At 39.1% G+C, this 26,119-nt stretch overlaps 1 protein-coding gene and 1 long non-coding RNA gene across 2 annotated transcripts in view; both read left to right on the forward strand.

Annotated features, from left to right (window-relative positions):
- Positions 1 to 526: 526 nt before the first annotated feature.
- PCBD2 (pterin-4 alpha-carbinolamine dehydratase 2) overlaps positions 527 to 26,119 on the forward strand; it is a 35,235-nt gene continuing 9,642 nt past the window's right edge. The window contains exons 1-2 of the mRNA XM_032783253.2: positions 527 to 661; positions 5,291 to 5,422. Coding sequence (XP_032639144.1) covers positions 548 to 661; positions 5,291 to 5,422 — 246 coding nt within the window. The 5' untranslated portion in view covers positions 527 to 547. The remainder of the gene's footprint in view (positions 662 to 5,290; positions 5,423 to 26,119) is intronic.
- On the forward strand, positions 15,892 to 25,875 carry LOC142047129 (uncharacterized). Its single transcript, XR_012656309.1, has 3 exons — positions 15,892 to 15,950; positions 17,458 to 17,636; positions 18,844 to 25,875. It is a non-coding gene; the product is annotated as an uncharacterized LOC142047129 (long non-coding RNA).

Here is a 26,119-nt window from a genome sequence, read left to right on the forward strand (position 1 = left end):
ACCCCTAAATCGGGACATCTAGTCACTCTCTAGTCAGTGAGGAGTTCTGCCTGCAGCCACACGCTGCAGCTGGTGGTACCTGCTCCTTTTAATGCAGCTGCCATTGACAAGGGTTGGGGTCCCGGGAAGGCTGGGGTTTTGCAGCTAGGGTGACCAGATGTCCTGATTTCATAGTGACAGTCCCGATTTTTGGGTCTTTTTCTTATATAGGCCCTTATTACCCCCCACTCCCTGTCTCGACTTTTCACATTTGCTATCCGCTCACCCTACTTGCAGCAGAGGTGCACGGGCCACAGCTGGGGCGGGGTAAGTACCATTCGCTTAGCGCAGGGGAGCTCTGTGCAGATGGCGGGTAAGTACCATTCTTGTCGGCGTTTGGGGGAACCCCCTGAGGGGTCTTCTGCGGAGGCGCGGGCGTAGACGAGCCTGTGTCCCTCCCGGGGCCGCGTGACGAGAGACGCCGCGGTGGCGGCGCACGCACTTGCTTAGGCCCCTGTCCTGGGCCCTTCGCGCCGTGAGTGGGCGGGGCCGCGGCCGCGCTGAGGCCATGGGAGGCGGCGGGGTCGGGCTGCGGCTGGCGCTGGTCGGAGCGCGCCTGGCAGCGACTGCGAGCGCGGGGCAGGGCGGCTCGAGACCCGGCCTCAGGAGCCTTTCCGCCATGGTGAGAGGCAGGTCGCTGCCGCCCTCGGGGTGTGGGAGGGGGGCTGACCTGGGGAGCTCCCCAGAGATGATGGGGCAGGCGAGCCGCGATCCAGGGGCTGGGCAGACGGGAGTCCCTCAGGTGGCGGCGGGGGGTGGGCAGAGAAAAGCCTCCGAGGAGCAGGGGTCCTGGTCTTCTCCCCTAAGTTCAGCCCTAACGCAAGTCCCGCTCTCTGGGGACCCTGTTCCAGACGTTACTTGTGCTGGATGCGGATGCTTCATAGTGGGATCATCCCTCTTCTTCCCTCTGTGCTGTGAAAGAGCGAACTGCCTGGATGCTGACATGGCCATCATTAGGGTTCAGAGTCAACGCTGCTGAGATAAATATGGCAGTTCACATGTGCCCGGGCTTTTGTTTCATGGTGTCTGTAGAGTTGGATGCCTACCTCTGTGTAGTAGTGTTTTGTGATTTTTCTGTGCCTTTACAAAGATTTGATGCTTAATTTGTTGTAGTTTTTTTTTTTTTAAATGAAAATTTTAATTGTGGAGCACAAAATGTAGCTACCATGAAAAAAAGACTTCCTAGTCACAGCATTGCAAATTTGCTTGATTTGTTTCCTGCTAAAGGGCCAGGTTACGTGGGTAAGGGGGTGACTTTCTGGAGGTCAGATGGGTATCAGCCCCTGCAGGCAGGCAAGAATGACTTGGGGTGAAGGGTGAACAACAGCCTCTCAAAATATTGCATATTCAGTTTTGAGCAGTCCTAATCCTTGCTGTTTGTATAATGTGCCAGGTGTGATTCACACTGAAACAAATAATTAATTTAAAACTTTCTCCCAACATTTGGCACTTAATTTAACTAAATATTCAAGGGAAAGTGGTGGGAGATAAAGGACTCAAATGCGCTTTTAAAATCCCCCCAAACTACGGAACTATGAAATTATTATTCTGATCCTTATGTGCTTGATTACCCATCAAAAAACTTTTCCTGCTGGGCTGACTGAAAGCTCATGATCTGTCAATGTGAGAAGCAACTTTGGTTCTTCATATCTGTCAACGTGTTAATGGGTGGGTTATGTGGATTTGATGCTGGGAAGCACAGGATTTATAATCAGGAGATTTGGTTTTTATTTCTAGCTCTGACACAAATACACAATTTGACCTTGAGCAGGTCACTTGACCTGTCAGAACTTCAGGTTATCCATTTTTAAAGTGGGAGTAATACCTGACTCCTAGGGTTGCACAGTAGTGTAATTCATTCATATTTGCGGCCTTGCCTTGGAAGACTCTAAATAAGTGAAAATTATCTTGTGCAGGTTGTCTGAATGTGATTTTCCTGGGCAAACCAGTTGATGGAGCTTTCAGGCTGTGCCCAGTTTATCCATCTACACCTCGATTGCCCCAGATGCTCTTCACACCCAGCCCAGCCATCCCATCTCCTAATTCCTTTGAATGCAGAGTCCTTTAAAAGCCACTGCGTGAAAAAAAATGTACCAAGTATGCATTAGACAGAATAGTATTCCTTTGATTTAGCAGATTTACTAAAGTTGGGATGCTGCATGGGCCTAGAAGCCAGGATCCTGAGTAGGAGTATGGTAATTCTTTAGGCATTATCCTTTGGAGAAGTTGAATTAGTTCTTTATCTAGTATTGCTAATAAACTAAACTGTATCTTTAAATGTTCATCTAAATGTGGGTTATTGCTGATTATGTACTATATGTACTGTATGACTTTTAAACCAACCTTTGTACTTTCACATAATTTAAGCACTATACCCAGATGTACAGACACTCTTTTCTTAACCTTCGTATTATATAATTTTAACATTAGCTTTAATAAAAAAAAATTAAATCTATTTCAGTCTTGGATCTACCTCCTCTTCTCTCAGAAGATATATGATTATTTACATCCCTTGCATTTCAATCTCTATAGAGCATAGACAGTCTGACATCAAGTAATTTTGCATATATGATTATACATAATTTTACATATACATACATAATTTTGCATATATGATTATCTAATAGCTTCCCCCATAGCCCCCAGAACATATTTTATTCTAAAGATCTTTGATACAGGATAATGGATGCTTTGGCATCAGACCCCTCTCTTTCTTTCCTGGACTGCTTTCAAATAAAGCTGTTATTTTTTAACTAGCTTAGGGCCCATCATATGACAGGATATAATCAGTAAATCGTGGGTCAGTTTTGTATGCTAAGTCTTATGTTTACATTTCAGTGTCCATACTCTGTTTGTTTGTGTTGTACCTTTCCACCTCTTCAGTGGGTTTGCACTGTGCTTCATTGTGTGTTACCACAGATACAGACATGTGAGCATGTTTCTAGAGCAGGGGTCAGCAACCTTTCAGAAGTGGTGTGCCAAGTCTTCATCTATTCACTCTGATTTAAGGTTTCACATGCCAGTAATACATTTTAACATTTTTAGATGGACTCTTTCTGTAAGTCTATAATATATAACTAAACTATTGTTGCATGTAAAATAAATAAGGTTTTTAAAATGTTTAAGAAGTTTCATTTAAAATTAAATTAAAATACAGAACCCTTTGGACTGGTAGCCAGGACCCGGGGAGTGTGAGTGCCACTGAAAATCAGCTTGCGTGCCACCTTCGGCACCCGTGCCATAGGCTGCCTACCCCTGTTCTAGAGCCTTGCAGCTCCTTAAAGTTGTCTTAAAATAAATCAACATGTGCTCAGTATACTGCTTTTTACTAAACTTTTTAAGTTAGTGGCAGGTGCATGTATATATGGAGCCAGAACGCAGAACTTGGCTTTTACGACCGTTATTTCTAAGCAAAATTTCTTCAGTGTCAAAAGAGCTGGTGTGCACTAAGGACCAGGCCGGTGGCAAACAAAATAAATCTATTTATTAAAATCTGATGATCAGCTCTGAAATGAGTGGATGGACTCTCCGTTACTCCAGTGGGGTTTGGATAAGGCCTCAAGAAAGCAACTGAAATGTCTTAACTGGTTTTAAGAAGTCAGAACACAAAAATCTTCAGGGAAACAAAACAATTTTATCTCCTGGCTGACTATAAACATGATAGATTTCAGGCCAGAGACGGTCTGAACATGCTTTAAAACAGTCTTAAAGGGAAATTCTAATCAATAAATGTTCCTATAGCAACACTAATATATATGTTTGTGGAACATTAATTTTATATTAAAGCAAGGCACATATTTTTCTTAGTCTCTAAGGTGCCACAAGTACTCCCATATTTTATAAGAAAGGCTAGATAGACTAAATTGAAATGTTAGATTTTGAATATTTAAAACTTGTCTGTTAGAATGGGTGAATCCTGTTGAAAACAATTGTTTAATCAGTTGCATTAACTACATCTGTACAGAGTGCTCTTTTTATCCTCACCGTTAGTGAATGTGTTATATTTGGCTTCTTGGAGTTAATTACTAGGTTACGGTTATATGTATATTTCATATTTAAATGATGCATGTGTATTTATCATAATTTTCTGTGCCAATATCATTCAGTAATAAGGAACAATCTTAAAATCTTTCTGCTGCTTAATTAGAATTAATTGAATTAACTTCTGATTTGGCATGCAGCACCATCTAGTGGTGAAATGGTAACTTTATATTTATAATAAAGGTATATACAAAGATTCAGCACTTATACACATAAGCAGTAGACTATATTTTCAAAAAAAGTTCACATCAGCATTGCCAAATGAGTGTGTAATTAAGTGTGAGAACATAGCAGATAGACTGTACATAGTCTGGCACTTCTAGAATGAAGTATCTACACACTTTAAAACCATCAAACTTAAAGTTAGACAGATGCTTAAGTACCTTGCTGAGTCTGAGCCTTTTAGTGGGAGCTCTATTTAGTTGTTACTTCTGATTTGTAATGGTATGAAAGTGGGCCATGCTTCATATCCTTATACAGAACTCCTCAGTGCTGTCTGTGCCTTGTGCAAATTGGGGTAGCACATATCCTTAGTGCCGAATTGTTTTTCTTTTCAATGCCAGAGAGAAACTTTTTTATAAATAGTTACTGAACTCAAATAGTAATAATCTTGCTTTTTGTTTTTTAAACTTTCTTCTTAGGAAATACAGGGTACAATAATTATACATAATACACAGTGATTTCTGGTATAATCTGTGCTTTTCTAATTTAAATTTGGTCATGCTTAGTATTTTTCAGGTGATATTCCCTTTTTAACTTCAACTAAGTACTGTACATTACATTTAAATTTAATATTACATGAGGGAAAATGGCAAAATTGGATTGTCATCAAATATTTCAAGCTTCACAGTATCTGGATAATTCACACAGGCCTAGTATAAATGAAAGTAATAATACTGCTGGACAAAGGTATTCTTGAGTCCCTATTTCATCCCAGCAAAAGGGTAAAAACTCTTATATGCAAGCACATAACCAAAGTTAATTCACCAAAATAGTTATGTTTCATGGCTCAGTTAACTGGCAAGTGATGGTGTTCTGTTAAATTATAAAGTGGAACAAAACCGCATAGTAAATTTTCCACTTCTGTTGTCTTGAAGGAATATATTTTTGAAATACATAAATCATAATTTCAGCACATAATTTTCTTGTTGTGTAAAGAAATGAGAGGACATTAACCCTACTTCTGGAATGTATTTTTTTTTCTTTATAGTCTTCACAGTCTCACTGGTTGACAACAGAGGAAAGGACCCAAGTTTTACTTGAGCTCAAAGCTTCAGGATGGTCTGAGTTGGGAGAAAGAGATGCCATCTACAAAGAGTTCAATTTCAAAACTTTTAATCAGGTAACTCTTGCTATATATTATCCTAATATAAAAGGAAATATAATTATCCTGGTTTGTATTGTGTTCCTAGTGAAGGGATGTACACATCCACAAATCTAGGAGTATTTGGGACCAAATCCTGTTTGCTTTCCTCATGTCAGTAGTGTCACTGAAGTTATCGGGCCAGATTCTAATCTCAGTTACCCAGGTGTAATTCATTGACTTTATTGGCATTGTTCGACGGTAAGGCAAGCAGAATTTTACTTTTGATATCTTTGTTATTTCTAGCACTCCTAACTTAATGATAAAAATATTTGGCTATCAAGAACTTTACTAAGGTGAGTAAAAATGAAAGTACAAATATTTACCAAGCCAAACTTGGTGAAAAAATGTGAACAGAAGTGTCATAAAACTCACCTTTTATACTGGAAGGGAGAGTTATGGTACTGTCTTGAATGAATTGCAGTAGGCACTCTGTGAGGCTGCCTTTTGTACCGCAGATTATATACCCTATTGGGCTTGAATTTTAAGTCAAAACCCTGGGCCATGCTGTGTCATCAATTTTTAAGAATTTTTAAATTTGAAATCCAAGATGAAACCTGCTTTGAAAATTGTTGGCACCATATAGCCAACTATTATTTAATATATTTTCTTAAGATTGTCAACTAGATTCTTGCTACCATATCTCAATTTGGAAGGAAAATGTGATTTCTGATTAATCAAGTGAGACACCTACAAAAAGAGACAAGTTAGAAGAGGAATAATTAGCTGCATTGTGGCCTGCTAAATAAGACAAGAATTAGTCATAACATACCCTTCCCATTTCAGTGCCATTAAACTTGGGTTTATTCGGAGAAAATGGATTATTTTCAGTTATGTCTTATTTAATTTTCTCATTGCTCTTCTTTAAAACCTAGCCTTACTGATATTTATTACACCTTTTATATAAGTGACCTATTTGTATTCTAGCTTGGATCTTCTTACGCACATTTAGGGTCACATTATCAAAAGCTTTACATATGACTCTGCAATTGTGCACGTTTGTGTGTAGATATCCACCCAATGGTTTTGAAAAATTGCCACTAAATGTGTGTGTTTAGGTCTCCTAGTCCTCTTCCCCTCATTTCTGTTGCTCAGGTACAGTCAATTTAACAATCCTGTGTTCTGATCAAAATAGTAGTAGATTGTTATATAATAATGATTAGCTGTGAAAGATCAGCTATTCCAGGGTTTCTTAAACAGGGGTCGCTTCTTGTGCAGGGAAAGCCCCTGGCGGGCTGGGCCGGTGTGTTTATCTGCCTCGTCCACGGGTCCAGCCGATCGCGGGTCCCAGTGGCCATGGATCAGTGCTCCGGGCCAATGGGAGCTGCTGGAAGCGGCGGCCAGTAAGTCCCTTGGCCCGTGACTTCCAGCAGCTCCCATTGGCCTGGAGCAGTGATCCGCGGCCACTGGGAGTCACAATTGGCCGGACCCACAGACGGGGCAGGTAAACACATCGGCCTGGCCTGCCAGGGGCTTTCCCTACACAAGCGGCGACCCCTGTTTGAGAAACCCTGAGCTATTCTTACAGTTTTAGGCAGATGATAACCTGCGTGTGGAATGGGAACAGATGAAGATAATTCCTAGTTCCTATTTTATTTTTGAAAGAGCTATGGTCTCCCAGGGGTGAAGGGTAAGATTACATTTTTTTAAAGATGCCATATTCCTCCTTCCCCCCTTCCAACCTCCGTCCCATCCACACCACACTGGATTTGCAGTGTAATATCTATCTACATTTGTAGACTGAAGCATATATAATGTGCTGTTTGTTCTCATGGCCATAATATAATCCAGACAAAGGTCTTTAGGAGACCCTGTATAGTGAAATGTGAAAATGACAATTTGTAGTGCCCACCCTTTTTAATATTTCACCTTAGAGAGGACATAGACTAAAATGTGTGTGAGGTAGGGAGAAAAGAGCAGCATCGTTACAATACAGAGCAAGAGCAGGTACAGAATTGCACGTGTGGAGCCTTGAGTACATGTTTTCTGGATTGCACTTTAAACCTGGGAGTTAATAATAGAACAAAACAAACAACTTCAAACGAAACAAATGATGATGCAATGAAGGAGGTGAAAACTACGAGGTAGAGTTTACATGAGACCTGGATGGGAGAACTGGAGAGCCAAGGACAGAGGGATAACTTCTCGTCTGCATCAAACTGTAGGTGCTGAGTTTACAGCTTTCACACTGGGGGCACTCTTGAAAGTGTCAATGCGACGGTGTAATTGGAGAGCTTGTTGGCTCAGCGTAGCTGGAAATGCTTTTTTAAAATTAGCATAAAGTAGCCTTTGTGTATTGCAAATAAGTGAAATAAATCATTTCTGCAGTTTATCTTTAGGCAATGGATCTGAAGACTATATACCAAAGAGATGAAAGCAAACACAGCCCTGTAGTAGAAATCTGGGAAACCCAGCAGCTTAGATCAGTGAAGGAGAATTAAATAGTTGAGTTTTTTTAAGGCTTTATCCTTGAAATGGTACTGGGTAGAAATTAGTCAGGTATTCATAAAGTTGCATGTCTGAGAGAGACATGATGAGGATGCTAGAGTAGAAAGTCAAAATCTATTTAAATGTACACCATAGGTTATACTAAGCCTAAAGCTAATAGTATTTTTTTTTCTGGGTTCAGAATTGGCTAGGTCTCACCCCATCAAATATATCATCCTAAAATGTCTCGTCCAGTTGGGTGGAAGATATTGGTGGATGCTCAGTGTGCCCCCATTCCTGCTTGACTCTTAAAAGTGTTAGATGAAAAGGGCTACGCAAGAGCTATTATTACTCTGAATGATTGGAAATTGGCTTAAGAATTCAAAACTTCTGGCACTTTCAGCTGTGTGTACCACTGGGTAAACTAACAGGGGCCAAACTGTCTACACTGCTTTCATTGTGGTCAAGGGGGTTACATGCATCTATATAAGGGCAGAATTTTGCCCTTAAGCATTTAGAAAATTGGGGCAGCTGTGGTGATGTAACATGGCCATTTGAAATTTCAGGCTGAAGAGCAAGTTGATGATCTCTTAGCCTTAGAGAATGGCTTAAGTTGGAATTTGGCTAGAGAATGCATGAATGTTTGCAGAGAGCAAATGTTTGTCTCCTGGGAAGGTGGCACTGAAGATAAACTGAACTGCTATATTTTAATTGATCTACCAATGCTTACATTTACTAATGTCCCCATACAACATTTACTTATTAATTGGTATGTCTCAAAAGCAGATCAGGGAAACAAAAGTGCCAAAAATGGAGCTAGCTACCTGCTTTGTAGAGTTTTGCAGTCAATATGCTGTCCTTTAATACACATGGACTTTTAGGTGTAATTTCTTGTATTTAATAAATCTTCTGTTTACAGAACTTAGTTCTGTATATTAGTTCTAGAATATTTAGTAAAAGTCAGCCAGCCAAGAAATACAATTTCCTCTATGATCTCCGTCCTGCCCTTTTACAGATGGCATAAAATCAGGTGTGTGTTTTTAAAAAAAAAACAAACAAAAAAAAACAAAACAAAAAAAAAAAACCCTGAGCAGTTGAACTGACATGAAAGGTATTTCAGATTTATGTTTTGCAGATGATACGAGTATGATTAATGTATTCATTGTTTCTTTATTGCTTCCCACAGATAATGTGCATGATGCATGGAAAATTCTGTGGCTTTAAAATCTATGCCAGGTTTACAAAGACTATGTATGTCAACAGATGTTAAGAATATAAACAGAGTTTTTATTATAAAGTCGCTCAAATGCGTAGACATGAACTTGGTTTATATATATTATTTTCAGTATGAGGGAGAATGAAATGAAACTTCTGTGAAATGAGAAAGTTATTTAGATTCCTAAAGCTTTCAGACCGAGATTAACTTGCTTAAAAGCTATCAGAAATTACGCTTCTGGGTTGGGAAATTATTTTATTACACGACTTCACGTGAAACCGCTGGTGGTGGTTGTTTTTTTTGAAGATAAATTTTACAAAAATGGGCTTTAGAAAATGAGTTGGAAAACAGTTTGAAATGTTCCTAAAATAAGTCAGTGAATGTACTTCCTGTTGTCAGTCCTTTTCTCTGCTATAACTGCCATTGCATGCTAGTCGTGATGTCCTAGTTTGAAAAAAATATTGATGTACATAGTGTCCTCCACCCAACCCTACCCAGAAAGAAAAGCATCTGGTATCCGTTGCAGCTTGTTCCCCCTCCCTCATTTGGGCAGCTTCTATGACTGAAATGTTAATTTCCACTTCTTCCTCATAACCATATTATCATTATTGCTGTTCACTCCATTCCCTATCAGCTGGGGGGACTGAGGCATAAGAAAGTCATGGTACCTGATCACTTCAAACTCGTCCACAGTAAATCGCAGAATCCTGTAATAGCTCTGGAAGAAGACTAGCCATCATACATGGTCCCATCTTCACTGGAGACAACCATCAGTACAGCCTGATATTGATGCATTCTGCCATGTTCACAGAGATTTTTTTATTTTTTTACAATTACAGCTTCTGTTTTGACTGACAAGACAACAAACACAAGTAGGGTGACCATATGTCCTGTTTTGGCCGGGACAGTTTCCTCTTTAAGCCCTGTCCTGGATGTCCCGACTTTCTTGGCAAAACTGGCCATTTGTCTCATTTGCTTTTGCCAGCTTATCAGTTGGCAAGACCAAATGGGACAAATGCCCAGTTTGCCAAAAAAGTGACGGGTTCCCTCCTCCCTCCCAAGGGAGCGTGGAGGAACTTTGGGGGAGCCGAATGATGACACCAGACGCTAGGCCTTGGGCTGTTAGCTCTACGCCACAGGGAGAAAGGGGGGCCTTGGGCCAGCCCTGTGCAGTGTCCCATTTTCCCATGGGAAATATGGTCACCCTAAACACTGTTATCATTGTCTGTTTTCCCATTGCATCATTCCTCCGTTCTTCTGCCCTCTATTTGTGTGAACTGGCAGGCTACAGATGTTTGAGACTATTGCCTTTTAAAATGGGTCTGTGGAGAGAGATAGTAGAGGAAAAAGAAAAAAAGTAATCTGTGCTTTCAAGCCACTTTGTATTACATAAAAGAAACATGTTTTAAAGGCTCTTAATTTCTATTCCCAAGTGATAGATATGGAAACAAAATGCCTATTCTCACTGATAAAGCAACCAATCCATTTCAATTTGCCAAAGCAAAAGTCTGAGTCAATGAGAGTTACAAAAATACTGTCACAACTTCAGGAGCCTGACTGGCAATGTTTGCTAATACATTTTTTTTCTTCATTTACTGAAATCTCTGGCAAAAAGAAAAAGTTGAAAAGTTTGTAGTCTAGAGCAGAGATCTCCAAATGGTGGGGCGTGCCCCCCTAGGGGGGCATGAAGGAACATTTGGGGAGATGCAGCAGGGCCTGGGCCAGCCCCCATGGGGGGTGGGAAGGGAGTGTTACCTAGCCCTGCTCCGGCCCAGGCTTCCACCCTCAGCCCTGCCCCCAGCATTGGCCCTTGCCCACGACCCAACTGGAGCTTCTGCTCCTGGCCCTACTCCCACCCCTGACCCCCGACTGCATCTTCGGCCTCGCCTCCAGCCTTGGCCCCTGACCATGGCTCTGTTTCTGGCCTCAGACCTGCCCCCAGCTGCAACCCCAGCCTTGGCCCCCTTACCCCTGTTCATGCCTCCCCCCCCCCCCCGCCACAACCCTGCTCCCACGGGAGCGAGGTACAGACAGGTAAGGGAGAGGCATGACTTTGAAAAGTTTGGGGACCCCTGGTCTAGATAAAATAGAATTGTCACCAAACTGTTCAAAACTTTGAGGTTCCTGGTCTGTTATAATTTGGCCTACGAATTTACCCTTTTTGTGAGCTCAACTGTAAAAAATATGTGAAAATTAATAAGATGTCGCAACCACCAGGCCGGAGAGAGGTACCCAGATGATATGCCGATCATTTGGGATGAAACAGACTTCAACAGCAGCTTCAGCCAATCTTAACTAATGTCTTTTCTTTTCCCTGACAGAACAGTTTTTACCATCTTTGGTACCATCTAAGAGACTGTCAAACAACTTGGTATTTTTCCCAAAAACTCTCTCCTGCTAAAAGGAAAGGGAAAAGGGATTGTTGTTGTTAAAATGAAAGCCTTATTTAATACTTAATATTTCAAATGCTTTAACTGTTTTTCCTTTTTATCTTTAATAAAAAGATAATCTTTTTTAATGGTGTTTGCACCATGGTACTAAGCGGACTGAGGTCTCTGTATGCCAAACCCCAAGCTTTGTTTCCAACTGTTCGGTGTTGGACAATGACTGGTTTTATACAGGGGTATTCCATCAAAATTAATAAAACATGTTCTACATAACTCTAAATTCTTGAAGAATCCCTGTCCACTGTAGTGCAGAAGGATGAGTCACTTCCATCTGAAAATGTTTTCCCTAATGCTTTTAGAAGGAACACCTAAAATTACTACTATTGAAAGAAAAAGAGGAAAAGTTGTTTCTGGTTTGTTTGCATAGGGTATGTCTATACAGCAACTAGACACCCACGGCTGGCCCGTGCCAGCCGACTTTTGCTCATGGGGCTCAGGCTGCAGGGCAGTTTCATTGCTGAGTAGACTTCAAGGCTTGGGCTGGAGCCTGGGCTCTAGAATCCTGTGGGGTGGGAAGGTCCCAGAGCTTGGGCTGTAACCTGAGCGCATAGGTCTACACTGCATTGAAATAGCTCTGTGAGCCTGGGTCGACTGGCATGGGTCAGCCACGGGTGTCCAGTCGCTGTGTAGACATACCCTTTGGGTTCAGCCAGTTTCACGCTTACCCTGTATAGTCAATCAGTTTCCTCTGTTTGTGTAGGTCCATCCAATAGCAACAGGGGAGAGAGAAACATTTAGAACAATAGGAAAATGTGGTTGTAAAACCACAGGGACACTGAGGTTTAATACCTGTGACTACTTCAAAGATTTTTTTTAAATGAATAAATTTAATCTTTTATCCATCACACTGTTTCTAGCTAGGTGAAGTGTGTATGCTTGTGTACAAGAGTTCAGTGACTGAACCTTTATTATTAAGGTTAAGATTCTGTTATGGGGATCTTTAGTAAAAGTCAGGGACAGTTTGTGGGCGATTAACAAAAATTCACAGAAGTCCATGATCTCTCCCTGGTGGGAGGTGGGGAGGGGACTAATAGTTGGAGCGCTGTTGGGGGCTGAGCTTCTGCAGCTGCACCAGCCCCACTGCTGCTCCTGTGGCAGGGGCTGACTTCTGCAGCTCCAGCCCTGGGCGGGCTGACCCAACCCTGTCCACCACTTCGGCCCTGGGGCTGACTGCCAGCTGTTGCAATGGTGGTCCCTGCTCCGGCGGCCCTGCGACTGACTGCTGGCCATTGCTGTGTGGCCCGTTGCTATGGCAGCCCCTGCTCCTGTGACTCCAGAGCTGCCTGCCAGCCATTGCTATCGTGGCCCCTGCTCTGGTGGCCCCAGGGCTGGCTGCTGCTCCGGTGGCTTTGGGGGCTGCCTTGGGGCTGCCCCTTTAGAAGAAGTTGGTCCTGGAAAGTCACAGAATCCATGACCTCTATGACAGAATCGTACCCTTATTTATTATATAAAGTAGCAAGTGGTTATATCCCATCTTAAAAGTCTGATTTTTTTTTTAATTGTTTAAAATATCTTTTGCATTCAGGTGACACAAGAACCTGTTTAAGTTGAAAGATAAAACTTACTGGAGAAAATAGCAGGGAGACTGCCTGCTGTGCTGGGCTCATGGATCCTGAGAATTGTAGCAAATCTTGTCTCTTTTTGATTATTTGTTTAAAGGACACTTGCACAGCTTCTGAAGAATTATTTCAGAAGAAATTAAATCATTGTAGCTCTTGCATTAAATTGTTATACTTCCCAACTCTCCTTCTCCAAACCAGTAATAGCACCCAAAACTCAGAAAGCATCCAGTGCACACACAGTTTTTGCTTTGTATGTCCTCTCTGTATTTCCAGCTACTTTGCTTTAACTGTGCTAGGGCATATTTATTTTTGTCCTCTCTCATGTATGGTCCCTGTTATCAGTATATCAAAACTAACTTGCTGGCTAAGCAATTTATGACCTTTATGTAGTTTAATCTTCCTACTTGGTGACAATTCCTTGGTGCTAGTCCTTTCTATAGGTATCTTCACCTTGATTAATGACCAAGAAGAACTTCACAAATTTACCAAATCCTATGGAACTGGGATACAGGGAACACATCCTTAATGAATTAGTGCTTTTTTTAGTTGCTGTAATCACTTAATTTAGTTTAACTCACTTTGTAATAATACTGAATACTCCTAAACTTAATCTGTGTTGATACTTCCTTTTTTCAGTTTCTTGGCACATTGCTTTGTCTTCTCTGTTGATCACAGGTTGGAAAATTTGTTTTTATCTGTATAGCCAGAGTATTTCATAGCTGTTTTACGAACTTAATATTTTGGCTGTTTGGCTGAAATATGTCTGCACTATTTATGTATTGAAAACATAAACCTACAATCTGCAGAGGTAACTTGAATTTTATGTAAAATATTCACTTGTGGACCGTATCTCCAGCTTTTTATATGCCACAGTGATCTTATCCCCCTTCCCCATTGTCTGTTAGTGAGGTCATTTTCAGTCCTCTGAGAAATTTTATTCCCAGCCAGATGCAGCCCATATATTAAAAGTAGCACCTGTGACTAATATCACAACAGCTTACCATAAATTTACATGGTAACTAGGATTATGTCTGTCAAGGCTGTTAAAAAATGTCTAGATTTAATTTGATTTCAAGTATTGAAGGAGCTCTAACATTTTGCTTCATAACTATATTTTAAAAGTTAAAATCACTCCATTGTTAAGTTTTATAGCACTCCCATTGCCCATTAAGTTGATTTGTTAAATGGAGGTCAGAGTAAAGCAACTTGGCTACATTAGGATCGGAAACCAACCCATTTGTGACAAATTTAGTCCTCACGTGTGAATCTTCTCAAAGCCTCAGCCCTGATTGGTTTCAGGTGTAGCTTATGTCAGTTGTGTTTAACCTCAAAGAATGAGCAATGAGTCCATTATTGTCAGTTTTGCTTATCAAAAGACAAACCAATTTTCATTTATTTGGTGGGTTAACTACTTGCCCCTCTGTTTGACTTTTGCATTAGATTGCCTCTTGGATGAAAATAATTGGTTTTGTATCCACCTTGGTAGGTGCTGTTTTTCTTATAGTGTTTCCTAGACTGCTTAATTTCCCATTATTCTTTGAGCTCTCTCTCATATACTATGATTTGTACACCTGCAAAATTATGAAAGTATTTCTGTTGTTTGCTAGTGTCCTTGCATTTATGAATACAATAACTGATTTGCTATAAATCAAAATTATTTGAGTGGGTTTACAGAATAGAGAAAACCTTTGTATTTGAAAATAATTTTTGGCCTATCTGTCTGTCTGTCTGTTTTTTCCTTATTAGAAACTGACAGTAAAATTTTCAGGCCTCATAAACATTAATTCGGGTCAAAATACGTGAGAGTGAGCTGGCTCAAAACATAGTTTAGTAAAAATATATATTTATACAATCACACCTTCCTTATGGTTATACTTGTGAATGGCTTAGTAAATAACCTTCTTGCCTCTGCGTCAGAAGGTTATAGGGTCAAGTTCTAGCTGTGGGACTGGACACATTCCACCTACCCATATTCTAGTGTGGCACTGTTTCTGAAAAGCTCGTGTGCTTGACTTTTGGATGAAAAATAAATGGAGGTTCTCTGGAGATCATTCATCTGAAAATTTGATTCTCCTGCCCTGGCTTTAAAAAGACAGAGACAACAATGGTGTACTAGTCAGTGCAGCCTCTTTTCAATAGTACTACCAGTTAACTGACAGAAGTAGTTTTCTTATTGATGAGAAATGCTGCATAATTATACAGAATCTGGTGTGATGTCAGTGGTCAGACAGGAGCTACCAGATACAAATTAACTCCTTGTTGTTGAGAGTTCAGAAATATTTTTTATTTATTTACTTATTTGTCCTGGCCACTGTGCAAAACACAGAGTGAAAGATCTCTCTGCCTCGGTGTTCAGTCTACATTTTTTAAATTACCAACATTTTTTTCTACTTGTAAATAATTGAATCATCATATTTACATTGGCAACTTTTGTCTTTACTTTCACCCCCCACACACCCAAATTTAGGCTTGCTGTACCTATCTAAGCTGTTTCCTTATTGCAAGGTCTGTGCCCACCTTCAATGGGCGCCAGCTATGCCAGCCTCAACCGGCCACTTCTCTGACAAATACTTTCAAGCTTTCTGTCATGCTGCTTCTTGTAAGTGGAGAAAGCTTAGTAAGAATCTATCAAGCCACCTCTTTATCTTCCAAACTCACCTCTGCTGTAATGCATTTAGAAAACTGAAGACCAAGCAGGTGGCAAGCTGTGATCATTGCTAGTCAATGGCTAAGAACTGTGCCCATTCCACTTAACTGTCTCCCCACCCTCCAACCCTATTACATCTTGTCTTTCAAGTTACAAGCTCTTTGGGGAATAGGCTATTTGTACAATGGAGCCTGACCTGTTTGTGGCTGTAGGCATTATTGCAATATTATTATTAATGCCACAGTATTGAAATTTACAATACTATTATATTTAAATGAATCATGATGATATTAAAGATTCAGAACATATCTTTGTGTTTTGCTTTCTTGAGCTAGGAAGAGGTTTTTCTGTTCGTATCTATCAGGAGCAGCAGGCCTGACAGGCACAGGTAACAAGTGCTATGTAGAAGTTCAAGACTTTTATTCTCCAGGTGCTCTAGAAACAGAAGTTGACATCAATTTGTTATTAGTTAAAACTTAACAGTGACTTAGAATATCAAGGAAATATGAGTTCTAAGTTCTTTCCTTATCTCTCTTTCCTTCCTTCCATTCTAGGTTAAAAAATAAAATACAATTAAAAAAGAATAGTGTATTTCCAAGGGGAAGAGGATCTTCTACAATTACTGTGCACGTGCTGCATACCCTTGGAGCAGTTAGACCTGTGTTATCTATTCTAAAGAGGACCAGGAAGTTCTCCTCCTGATCTTTGGTCCACTTTGCAGTTGACACTTCTACCAATGCTTCTCTTAAAAGATTAGTGTAGATTTATGATCACTTAAGTGAAAATTATTATAGCATTTAATTTTCATTCATTAATCTGGAAATATTGTCTCTGGGGGTTGAATTTGAACTGGCTAAAGATTTTTATAAATATACTTTTTACTTCTCACAAGTATTCATTTAGATTGAAAAAGAAAATGGAAGTGTCACACTGTTGGCTGCTCTATATCATCCATAACTACTCTTCTAATGCTTGCTCATTGCATTTGAAATAAGGGGAAAAAATGGTTATGCCCACTCTGGAGGCAAGACTTTCCTTCTCTCCTGTAAGATACCAAATGCCGGCATGTTGACTTTGATTTTAACTAATTTGGAGTCCTCCCAGATTTGTTAACTCAGTGGTCGCAAGTACTGTAACAGTACTGTTTCAGTTGGGGAAATCAGTAAGATTTACATTCGTTATTCTCAAGAATATCTTCATTCAGAATCACTTTTACTTTTTCAGTTAAAGAAACCTGCACTCTTGTAGCTTTGTAATGTCCTGGGATAGCTATTATGAACATAGGGGAACTGGGAAGATACTAATTTCAGTACAGATGGCAAGTTCTGTCTCCAGTTTGATAGTGTTTAACCTCTTGCATCCCCTTGCTTTTGAAATGGTGAGCATGACCTTATTAATAACTGTAAATTGCATTCTACAATAGTGGCTTCCCCTGCCCCAAGAGTAAAGAAAAGGCATGTTTTGGAATATTACACTCTGCAATTGTAATTAAAAATGGACTCTGGCTGGTAAAAGGTAAAAAGTAAAATAAAAAAAATTACAATGAACCTATTTAAAAATTAACCATTACTTGCCAAAAGCACATCAGACCTACTTAGCGGACATCCGTTAATCCAGCAGTTAGCTGTTTCAGGCTTTAATGCACACTGTTTTACACGTTAACGGTTTTGAAGTTTCAGGCCAAGGTTGACCTTTCACATCTGCTCCTTTCACAGTAGGAATCTCCACTTACTGCTTCCTGTCAGAATGGATTAGAGTGACAAAGTGCAGAGCTTGCGCTGGCTGCAATTTAGTTTTTGATCAGAATTATTTCTTTCACAAACAATCACATTTTGCTAAAATGTTACATCTGCTCTGAAAAACCACTGGCAGACCCACAGTTGATCAGTGTGATGTGAGTATAATTTTTCATTTGTCTTTCATAAAGCTGTAAACCAGCTCTAAATGTATTTTGGGGACTGGCTCCTCCCCTCCTTCATTTGCCATTTTCTTCCTTTAATTTTTGTTGGGTTGAGATTAAAACTTGCTTACGTCTTGAACTAACATGGAGCTGGCTGAATCTATTGAGGGATTTGTATGAAATTGTTTTAGTAAAGCGTAAGTTGTTCAGTTAGGAGCCAGGGTTCTAATTTTGGGTCCTGTCATGTGAGGTACTGAGTATGTTTAGGTTGTGGGGGGTTGAGGTTACTCAGCACCTTTTTTTTTCTCCTGAGAATTGTTCATTGTGGTGCTTCACAAGGAAACATTCTGGCACTGAGATTCTGAGTGGAGAGTAGTAGTTCATTTCATGGACTTGGTGATTTAATCTTGATTGGGATGGTAACAGCAATAGCTATGTAAATATGAGTTTTGTATTGTTAGAGGAATCTCACCTGGTAGAAGTGGGCATTAGGAGGCAAAACTTTATTAGCTTTACAATCTTTGATTGGTTACAATTATACACAGATTGTAAAGTGTCTAATCTAATAAAAGTGTACTGATGTTAATCTTTCTTACAAAGGACCATATTTCATCTCACTTACATTGGATGCATCTTTTTTTTTAATGTTATTTAAAAAAATCCCTTGCATGGCTAAAATCAGTTTTCACCATTCATGGACTGCATCTATTTCAAGGATGTATTGATTTGTGAAAGGGGTGGGGGGGGAGTGGTGGATTCTACAAAAGGGAAAGAACAATTGTGAGATTAAAAAAAAAAACCTGGTATTTCCCCAATATATTGCATTACACATACTGTCTGGCACTTAGTCATAAATTTGGAGGACACCAAAAGTTTTTCAAGACTGCATAAAATATTGACCATGGGTCGTGTATTCTTATGCAAAATATTGCTAATAAAATTAGTCCACGTTTGTTTTTAATAATCGGTTCTTAATTTGTCACTTTTCTGTTCATTTCTGTATTTTCTAGCCCCATTTCACCAGTTGTTCAAAAATCAAGAACAGCAGATGAAATACAATTAAATGTAATTTATACTGATTACATAACTTTTTGCATAAGGAAAATTGGAAATACTATGTAAGAAATACTATGTAACTGTCTAAACAAATCAGGGTTTTTTAAGTCCTATTTTTCTTTTTATGTCTTCTCGTATTGTGTAGGAAGATGGTCCTTCTCTCCATACTCTTCTTTCAAAGAATGTATCATCACTAGATTTGAAATAAATACATGAAAAATACTTCATACAATTATTCAAATATTACAATTGGATACAAATTATGAGCTTAACAACCCTGACTCAGGCAAAACTCCCATTGGAGTCCTACAGTCTCCTTTCCTGAAGTTTTATAGAAACTTGCCAAAGGCTTGAGAGAGAACTTGTCTCAGTGTGGCTGGATACCATGGCCAGAGTGCTTTCAGCCACACACCGTGGGACCAGATGACCTACCTGGTTGTACCTGCAGTTCTCCTTTCTCATCTCCCATCAATTTATAATTTCAGACCTTTTTTCTGCTTTAACATGTTTGAATTATTGACATTGAGATGTGCCTGTGCCGCCAAAAATAAATAAATAAAATAAATAAAAGATCCCTGATGATGATGTGGTTATAGGGCCAACTGCTTCCTCTCTTCATTCATCCTAACAATAGTAATACCTAGCTCTTGCATAGCACTTTTCATCAGCATATCTCAAAGCGCTTCACAATCTTTAATGTATTTATCCTCACAACACTCTTGTGAGTTAGGGAAGTATTATAAAGTGAGGCTTTTTTATTATTCTTTGATGTCCTCTTAGGATCAGAATTAGGACATGATTTCCCCTTTATGCTCAGCAGATACTATATTGGATTTTGAGCTGACATTGCACATGATCTTGGCAACAGACCAAGAAGAATGTTGTATCATTGCTACTAATGTCATCAACTGCACATCTGGAATGTGGACTGTCTTTTCATGTTCAGAGTGAAATCCTCTGTGTTCTTTGGGAAGTGAAAGAAATAGTTGGAAAACCAGCAGAATTTTGTTCTTTGTTCCTGATTTTTTTTTCTGATACAACATAATTTGATAACTAGTGAATTTCCATTGCATTTCTCCATTTGTTTTGGCCTGGCCTATGCCAAAAATTATGTTAGTTTCTGCTGACATAGCTAACTTCGTCTGGGTAGGTGATGTTTGTATGCCTCTTCTGTCTGTGTAGGCTGTGTCTATAACTACCAGTGTAATGTCTGTAGTATGGACATACCATTGGGCGCCAATTCAGGAGAGCATTCCTATTCAAGAAAGCTCTTAAGCATGTGTTGTAAGTCCAATTGAAGTCAATGGGATTTGTATTTAAAGTTGGGTCCTGTCTTAAATTGGGCTTTTACGAAGTGCTTATATAGCCATATGTTTTGGTATAGTAATATATGCTCAAACATTTCTAACGTCTGAATGGCAGAACATTGTAAAGTATAAAAGATCAAGGTGAGTAAAGTGAGTTAACGGAGCATTCAGGTATATACATTCAAAAGATCCGAACAGGGCCCAAAGTGCATTTTATTACTAGTTTGCATAGTGTTTTGTTTGAGGGTTTTATTACGGTACATCAAGTGTTTTTATTTGCTAGACCAAGCATTTATTTTAACAAGTCAAATTATCATTGTTCTTTCAGTTGCACAGCAAAGAGAGTTTATTATTTTAAGTAACTGATTGCTTTAACAGGTGCTCAGTTAATGAGGGTTTCGCTGTATTATTTAATTGTTTTGGTTGGGTGCACACTGCCTGTTCAGTAAATAAAAAAGAAGCCCAGTTTCTTTAAGTAGGCATTTCATTTAGTGTAAACCTCTTCTTGAAAACTTTTTCATTTTTGAGCACAACACACATTAAACCAATATGCTTGGGAAGAGGAAGGTGGAAGTTAGCTACCTATTCTGGTTGGTAAGTGAGATTTTAATTGAGACGTGGTGCTTCTTGATGATTTTTTCTCTACTGAGCAACTGACATAAAATATCAGTAACAATGAAAAATGCAGCTTGGTACAAATTTTCTATTAATCTCGGTAATATTTTAAAATCTGACATGACTTCATTTTTGAAGAAATAATATTATAGTTACAAGGTAGCTCTTGCCCTAAGTGTTAAATGCAAAATGGAGAAATCCTACCTATTCCAAATGTTTCTGAGTGAAATTATACATAACAAATAATGCTTTTTGGAGTGCTTTGTAAGCTTACATGCTTTTAGTATACTGACCTTTGTTTCCCATACTGGTAGTATGGAATTTAATTAACAATAAGTCAGTAAAGTATTATTAAGTCGCAATTTTTTCCTTCCTTTTCCTTTTCTTTCTTTGGACAGTGCAAAGTGCACAGTGAATTGCAATACGCAGTATTACCTAGACACCAGATTTGTGATAGAAAGCTGAAATTAATTTTCAGGAATTTTGTCTAGGGTCACTAGTAAAAGCCAGCAAGGTAGAGGTTGTAAGGTTTGGCATTACATTTGCCTATTCAGAAAGAATTGTATTAATTAGTTCGAGATTGTTGCAACAGACTTCAAAGTTAGATGGCGCAATAAAGGAGATTTTCATTGCTGCAAGCTAGTGCGAGTTAGTTGCTCCATGTCAAGCTGTGATTTTGTAAATCCAGTCTTCTCAGTTTAGGATTCATACTTTACTTTGCACTAGTCTTTATGGGCAAAGATAATTATATATTTGCCTGTGTAAGAAAACTGATACACTTTATTACAAAGTGTATCAGACCATTTAGTTGTCAGGGGCAGCATGGCTTGTGAAGCAGAGCACTTTCCAATGGAGCATGAAAAACTTTGAAATTTCTCAGCAACAGCAGAAAGTAGTTTTTGTTGCCACTCTAAAACAATTGTTTGTCTTCAATCCACGTTTATAAAAATTTGGTTGTAAAGTCTTTTAATTGACTCACAGTGAATAGGGCCTGCACATGATTTCCAGTTGCATTCTGTCACTGTTGCAGTGTAAAATGGGAAGAGGGAAAGATGATCTCCAAATAACATTGTGGTTGTTTTGGGAGGCTAAGGATGAGGAAAAGGGTGATAGACCTGATACCCTGCTTCCCTTTAGGAGACTATCCATAACATCAGTTACAAGAAAACAAATATTCATAGGGCTAAATGCAGCAGTGATGCAAATAGGAGTGTAGGTTGGTCAGAAAAGCCGAATGTGTGGCTAGCAATAAGTGCACATATTTGAATTTCAGGGAGTGTGCAAAAATGAGTGTAACATAACACCCTGAGGAAATAGCAGGAAAGGAGTGTAAGAAGCAGAACAATTAAGAGAAGGGCTTAAGGGAGAGAGTCTATTTTATCTGCACCCTTCTTTTAATGCTTTTTCTTCAACATTTCCCTGTGCCTCCTTGGCACAAAAATGGTACCCATTTGCACACCCACTGAATGCCAAATAGAGGCAAATTACACTTGCACCTGTTTTCGACAACCGTGTACCACAGTTTAGAGCACTGCTGAACTTGGCACATAATGTCTTTGACTCTGATTTATTTTGTAGAATTGTATCTTTCGTAACATCAAAAATATGTAGCTTCTAACACTGCACCTGGTCCAGATTGTACAGAATGAACTTAATCTTTTTTCGCTGTGATTTTTTTTTTTCTTGAGAACAGAATTCGTGGGATTGCCTTTGGTCTTCTGCAATTCTTGGCATTATACTGGTACCTGTGTGTGAAAAGTTTCCAGTGTACGAAAGGCCATGCCTCCTAGCTGCAGTGCTGTTTCACAGCATTTTTTCTTCATGTTTTTAAAATGAGTAAATCATATGACAATAAACAGAAATATCCTCAGTGAAGAGAGAAGGGGAAACTGTTGTTTATCTGGTCAGGTGGTTTAGATTAGCAGTGATGCTGGTCTGTATTATGTTACTTTAAATCATAGTGTCCCAACAGGATATAAATTATGAAGATTGTTACAGTATGTTTCATCCAATGTAAGATCAACAAATTGGAATAATTTCTTTATAGGAAAATCACAGTGCTTTGGCAGGGTTATTGTTAAAGAATTTAATTTAACTTCAGATTTGCTCACATTATTTCTTAATATATAAAACACTATTTGCATGATGTATGAAGTATAAACATTTGTAGAATCAAAGGCAAGAATGCCTTTTCCAAGATTACACAGAGTGGCAAACTACTTAGAATAGATCAGTGTTTGTGCTTTTGCTGTCAAAATGTTTGATATAGAGCTGGCTAGCTAGTTTCTTCACCGACATAATTGTAAACAAGTGTTGCAAGCCAGAGACGGCCTCCTTTGTGGAAAAAAGTGTAAAGGTTTTCAGATATTTTGAAAGCTTTAACATATAACTTGGGTATAGAATTTACAGCTCTAATATTGATATATAATTTTATTTTAGGGATCAAAACAAACAGGCTTCAGTTTTGCATAAATGGGATGTGATGATCAGGGATGGAAAACTTCAGCAGACAGTCATCATTTGATTTCTAATGTGATATTCTAAATTAGGAAGAGTATAGACCAATAACTGAGGTTAATATTGTATTGATATTTCGTACAAAGTCCATGTTTTTTTAGATGTTCCAATAAAAATTCCATGTCCATGCATGCCTACATGTCGTTAGTATTGTACCCCTACTGTTTCCCTCCATTAGTATTTTTCATAGTTAAGCGCACAATCCTCTAAAGTGCTGAGCAGCACCCATGAGACAAGAAGAATTCAGGGTGCTCAGTATAGTGCATGTTCAGGACCTTTAGGTTCCATAGCTTTCACTAAACCTAAGTAATCAGGTACTGTTGGCAGTAGAAAAACATAAGTTCACTTTGTTTGCTAGGAAGTTCTGATGTTCTGTCTATGCATTAGGCACCTCCAGTATGTATTAGTTTAACTCCTTGGGCCTCAACATGGAAGCAATGGAGAGGCTCCAGCTTGTGTTGCATGTGGTAGCCTGCCTCCATGATGGGCTGGTTGCTGTGCATCCATCACCCCTGCACTATGGTCCGTCCACTGGCTCCAGTCTGTTTCTGTTGCCAGTTCAAAGATATAGTCCTGATTGTCAAATAGGTCAGGATATCAGCAACTGCTTCTCTATCCATAGGGTGACTAGATGTCCCAATTTTGGGGTCTTTTTCTCACATAGGCACCTATTACTCTCCACCTCCTGTCCTGATTTTTGATACTTGCTATCTGGTCAGCCTATCTATCCAGGATGCCTCAAGGCAGCTGCGCTTTTCTAGAGCAGTGCAGCCCACAAAGTGCAGGAGGTGTTTGAAAGGTGGAGATAAAGTTCTCTGGGTCAAGGAAGTTCAGTTGTGGATCTTGCTCCCAGAAGGAGTCAGATTATGCCAGAGTGTGATTATATTTAGGGCATGCTTTAGCTGCCTCCTTTTCTGAGCGAGCTTTCCCACCATTCTTGCAATGATATTAAAAACCATTTTTTATATGATGATTAATGTAAAAGCCAGCCAGAGACAAGGAAAGGCAGTTCCATGAAGACAGCTGCTTAGTGCCTTAATTTACGTAGGTATTACAGTGATGGACACAATAGAGAATCTTTAGGTGGACAAATAGATAAAGATTTGATAACAAACACTTCACCAAATGTCTCTTCCTTCCCTGTTTTAACGTTGGTCGAATCTTTAGGTTTTTAAAAACTGATTTAACTTTTTTAAAAAATACCATAACCATGTAACAAGATGTCTCTGTTTTAACAAGGAAAAATCTTCCCTAAATGTAGCCAATAGAATTTTTAAAAATGCAGATTTCACTTGGAGCACAACAGAAAATGTAATGAAACTAACTTAAACAAAATCAAGTGACTATAAACAAAGGTATTGTACAGCATACCTTTAATTTCGCACAACATTAAGCAACTTCTTTTCTCTGCCTGCTGACCCATAAATAAAAGTTAGCTAGTTACAGGAATTAGTGAAACTTCCATGCATGCAACCTACTTCACAATTTGGAGCTGAGGCCTAATGATGTGTAAGTCTCTTTATTGTTATGTAACAGGGAGTTAAACTGCATGAAGAACAAAGAGGACAAATGCAACGCATCATGTAATGGTACGAAGTGAAAGCAAACATGCTAAGCACTGTATATTCTAAGGTATAAATGCATTATTATTACTCGTATTATCCATTATGTACGTGTATCCTATTAATAAAGGATACAAAATGTTTTTGTTATTAAATAGTAATGCTGCAAAGACAGGTAGCCCTTACACCACATAAGGTCGAGGTTAATACTGCCCTCAGCATTATAATGACAGATTGGAAATAAAAACCTTAATGTATTTGTGATTAGCATATGTTTCTCTTGGCTGAAAGATTTAGGAGGCCCAGGGACTCCAAGTTCATAACCTTTGCATTTAAAAACAAATAAATAAAATGCTTGTTAAATTGCTAGGTCTCAAAGCTATTTTTCTCGAGGAGCCCCATCTTTTGAGTAAAGAATTGCCTGAATGCTGTGTTCCGGTGATACATTATGGTACTCTTATCACTGGGAACTCACCAGGTGGTGATATATTAGCACAACACATCAGCCTGCGTTGCTTTGATGTATTAATCATCAGGATAATGTTGGCAAGCATTGTGCAAAAACTGTACGTTTAAAAAGTGTTAAGATGAATTGAGTCCTTGCTTAAGACATGTGAAAAGAAGAAGAATAGCAGATTAGCAGAGGGACTCTGCAAGCCTCCCAAAGCTGTTAAATACTCTATAGTGCAAAGAGGTAGATGGAATTTCATCTTTCCATTCACTCCTGAAAGCAAAGCATATAGCACAGTTTTTACCTTTCTCAGGAAAAGCAAGTTGTATTAAGCCATATTTTGTGATAGCATGTTCTGTTATTTTAAAAGTACAGTTGGGCCGTCCCAGGGCACAGCTTGAGCAAGAGGTACCAGCTGAGCTTGCTTAAAATACTTTCTCAATGTGATTTATTCTTTCAGGAGTGATTTAGCAAGGAAATATTTTCCCAAAACAGGCATGTCAAAGCTGGGAGCATCTAGAAAATGAATCTCTGTCTTAGAAATTGCAGCTGAGCTACTGCTGCAACTTCAGTAGTTTTTTAGTTATTCCTTTCATGACTTGTAGAAGAGAGAAATGGAAAAGACCCATTGGATCATCCAGTCCATCTCCATGCCAGAGCAGGATTGTTCCATACAGTAAAATTTCTGTGGTGTTTCCACTCTAATTTAAGTGTTGCTTCCAGTATTTCCCTGGGGAAATTTTTTCACAGGTTAAGAAATGTGTAGAAACCTATATTTCTGAACTTTATTTTAGTAAAACATTATCTAAATATAACCAAAATTACACAGTAAAAAATCTATATAAGGTATTCCTGTGGCTCCCATTACCGCAATACCAGAGTACCTCACAATTGTTAATGTATTTATCTTCACAACACCCCTTGTGAAGTAGGGAAGTACTATTTTATCTCCATCTTATGGATGGGGAA

The sequence above is a fragment of the Chelonoidis abingdonii genome, chromosome 7 (assembly GCF_003597395.2).
Source record: "Chelonoidis abingdonii isolate Lonesome George chromosome 7, CheloAbing_2.0, whole genome shotgun sequence".
NCBI lineage: Eukaryota > Metazoa > Chordata > Testudines > Testudinidae > Chelonoidis > Chelonoidis abingdonii.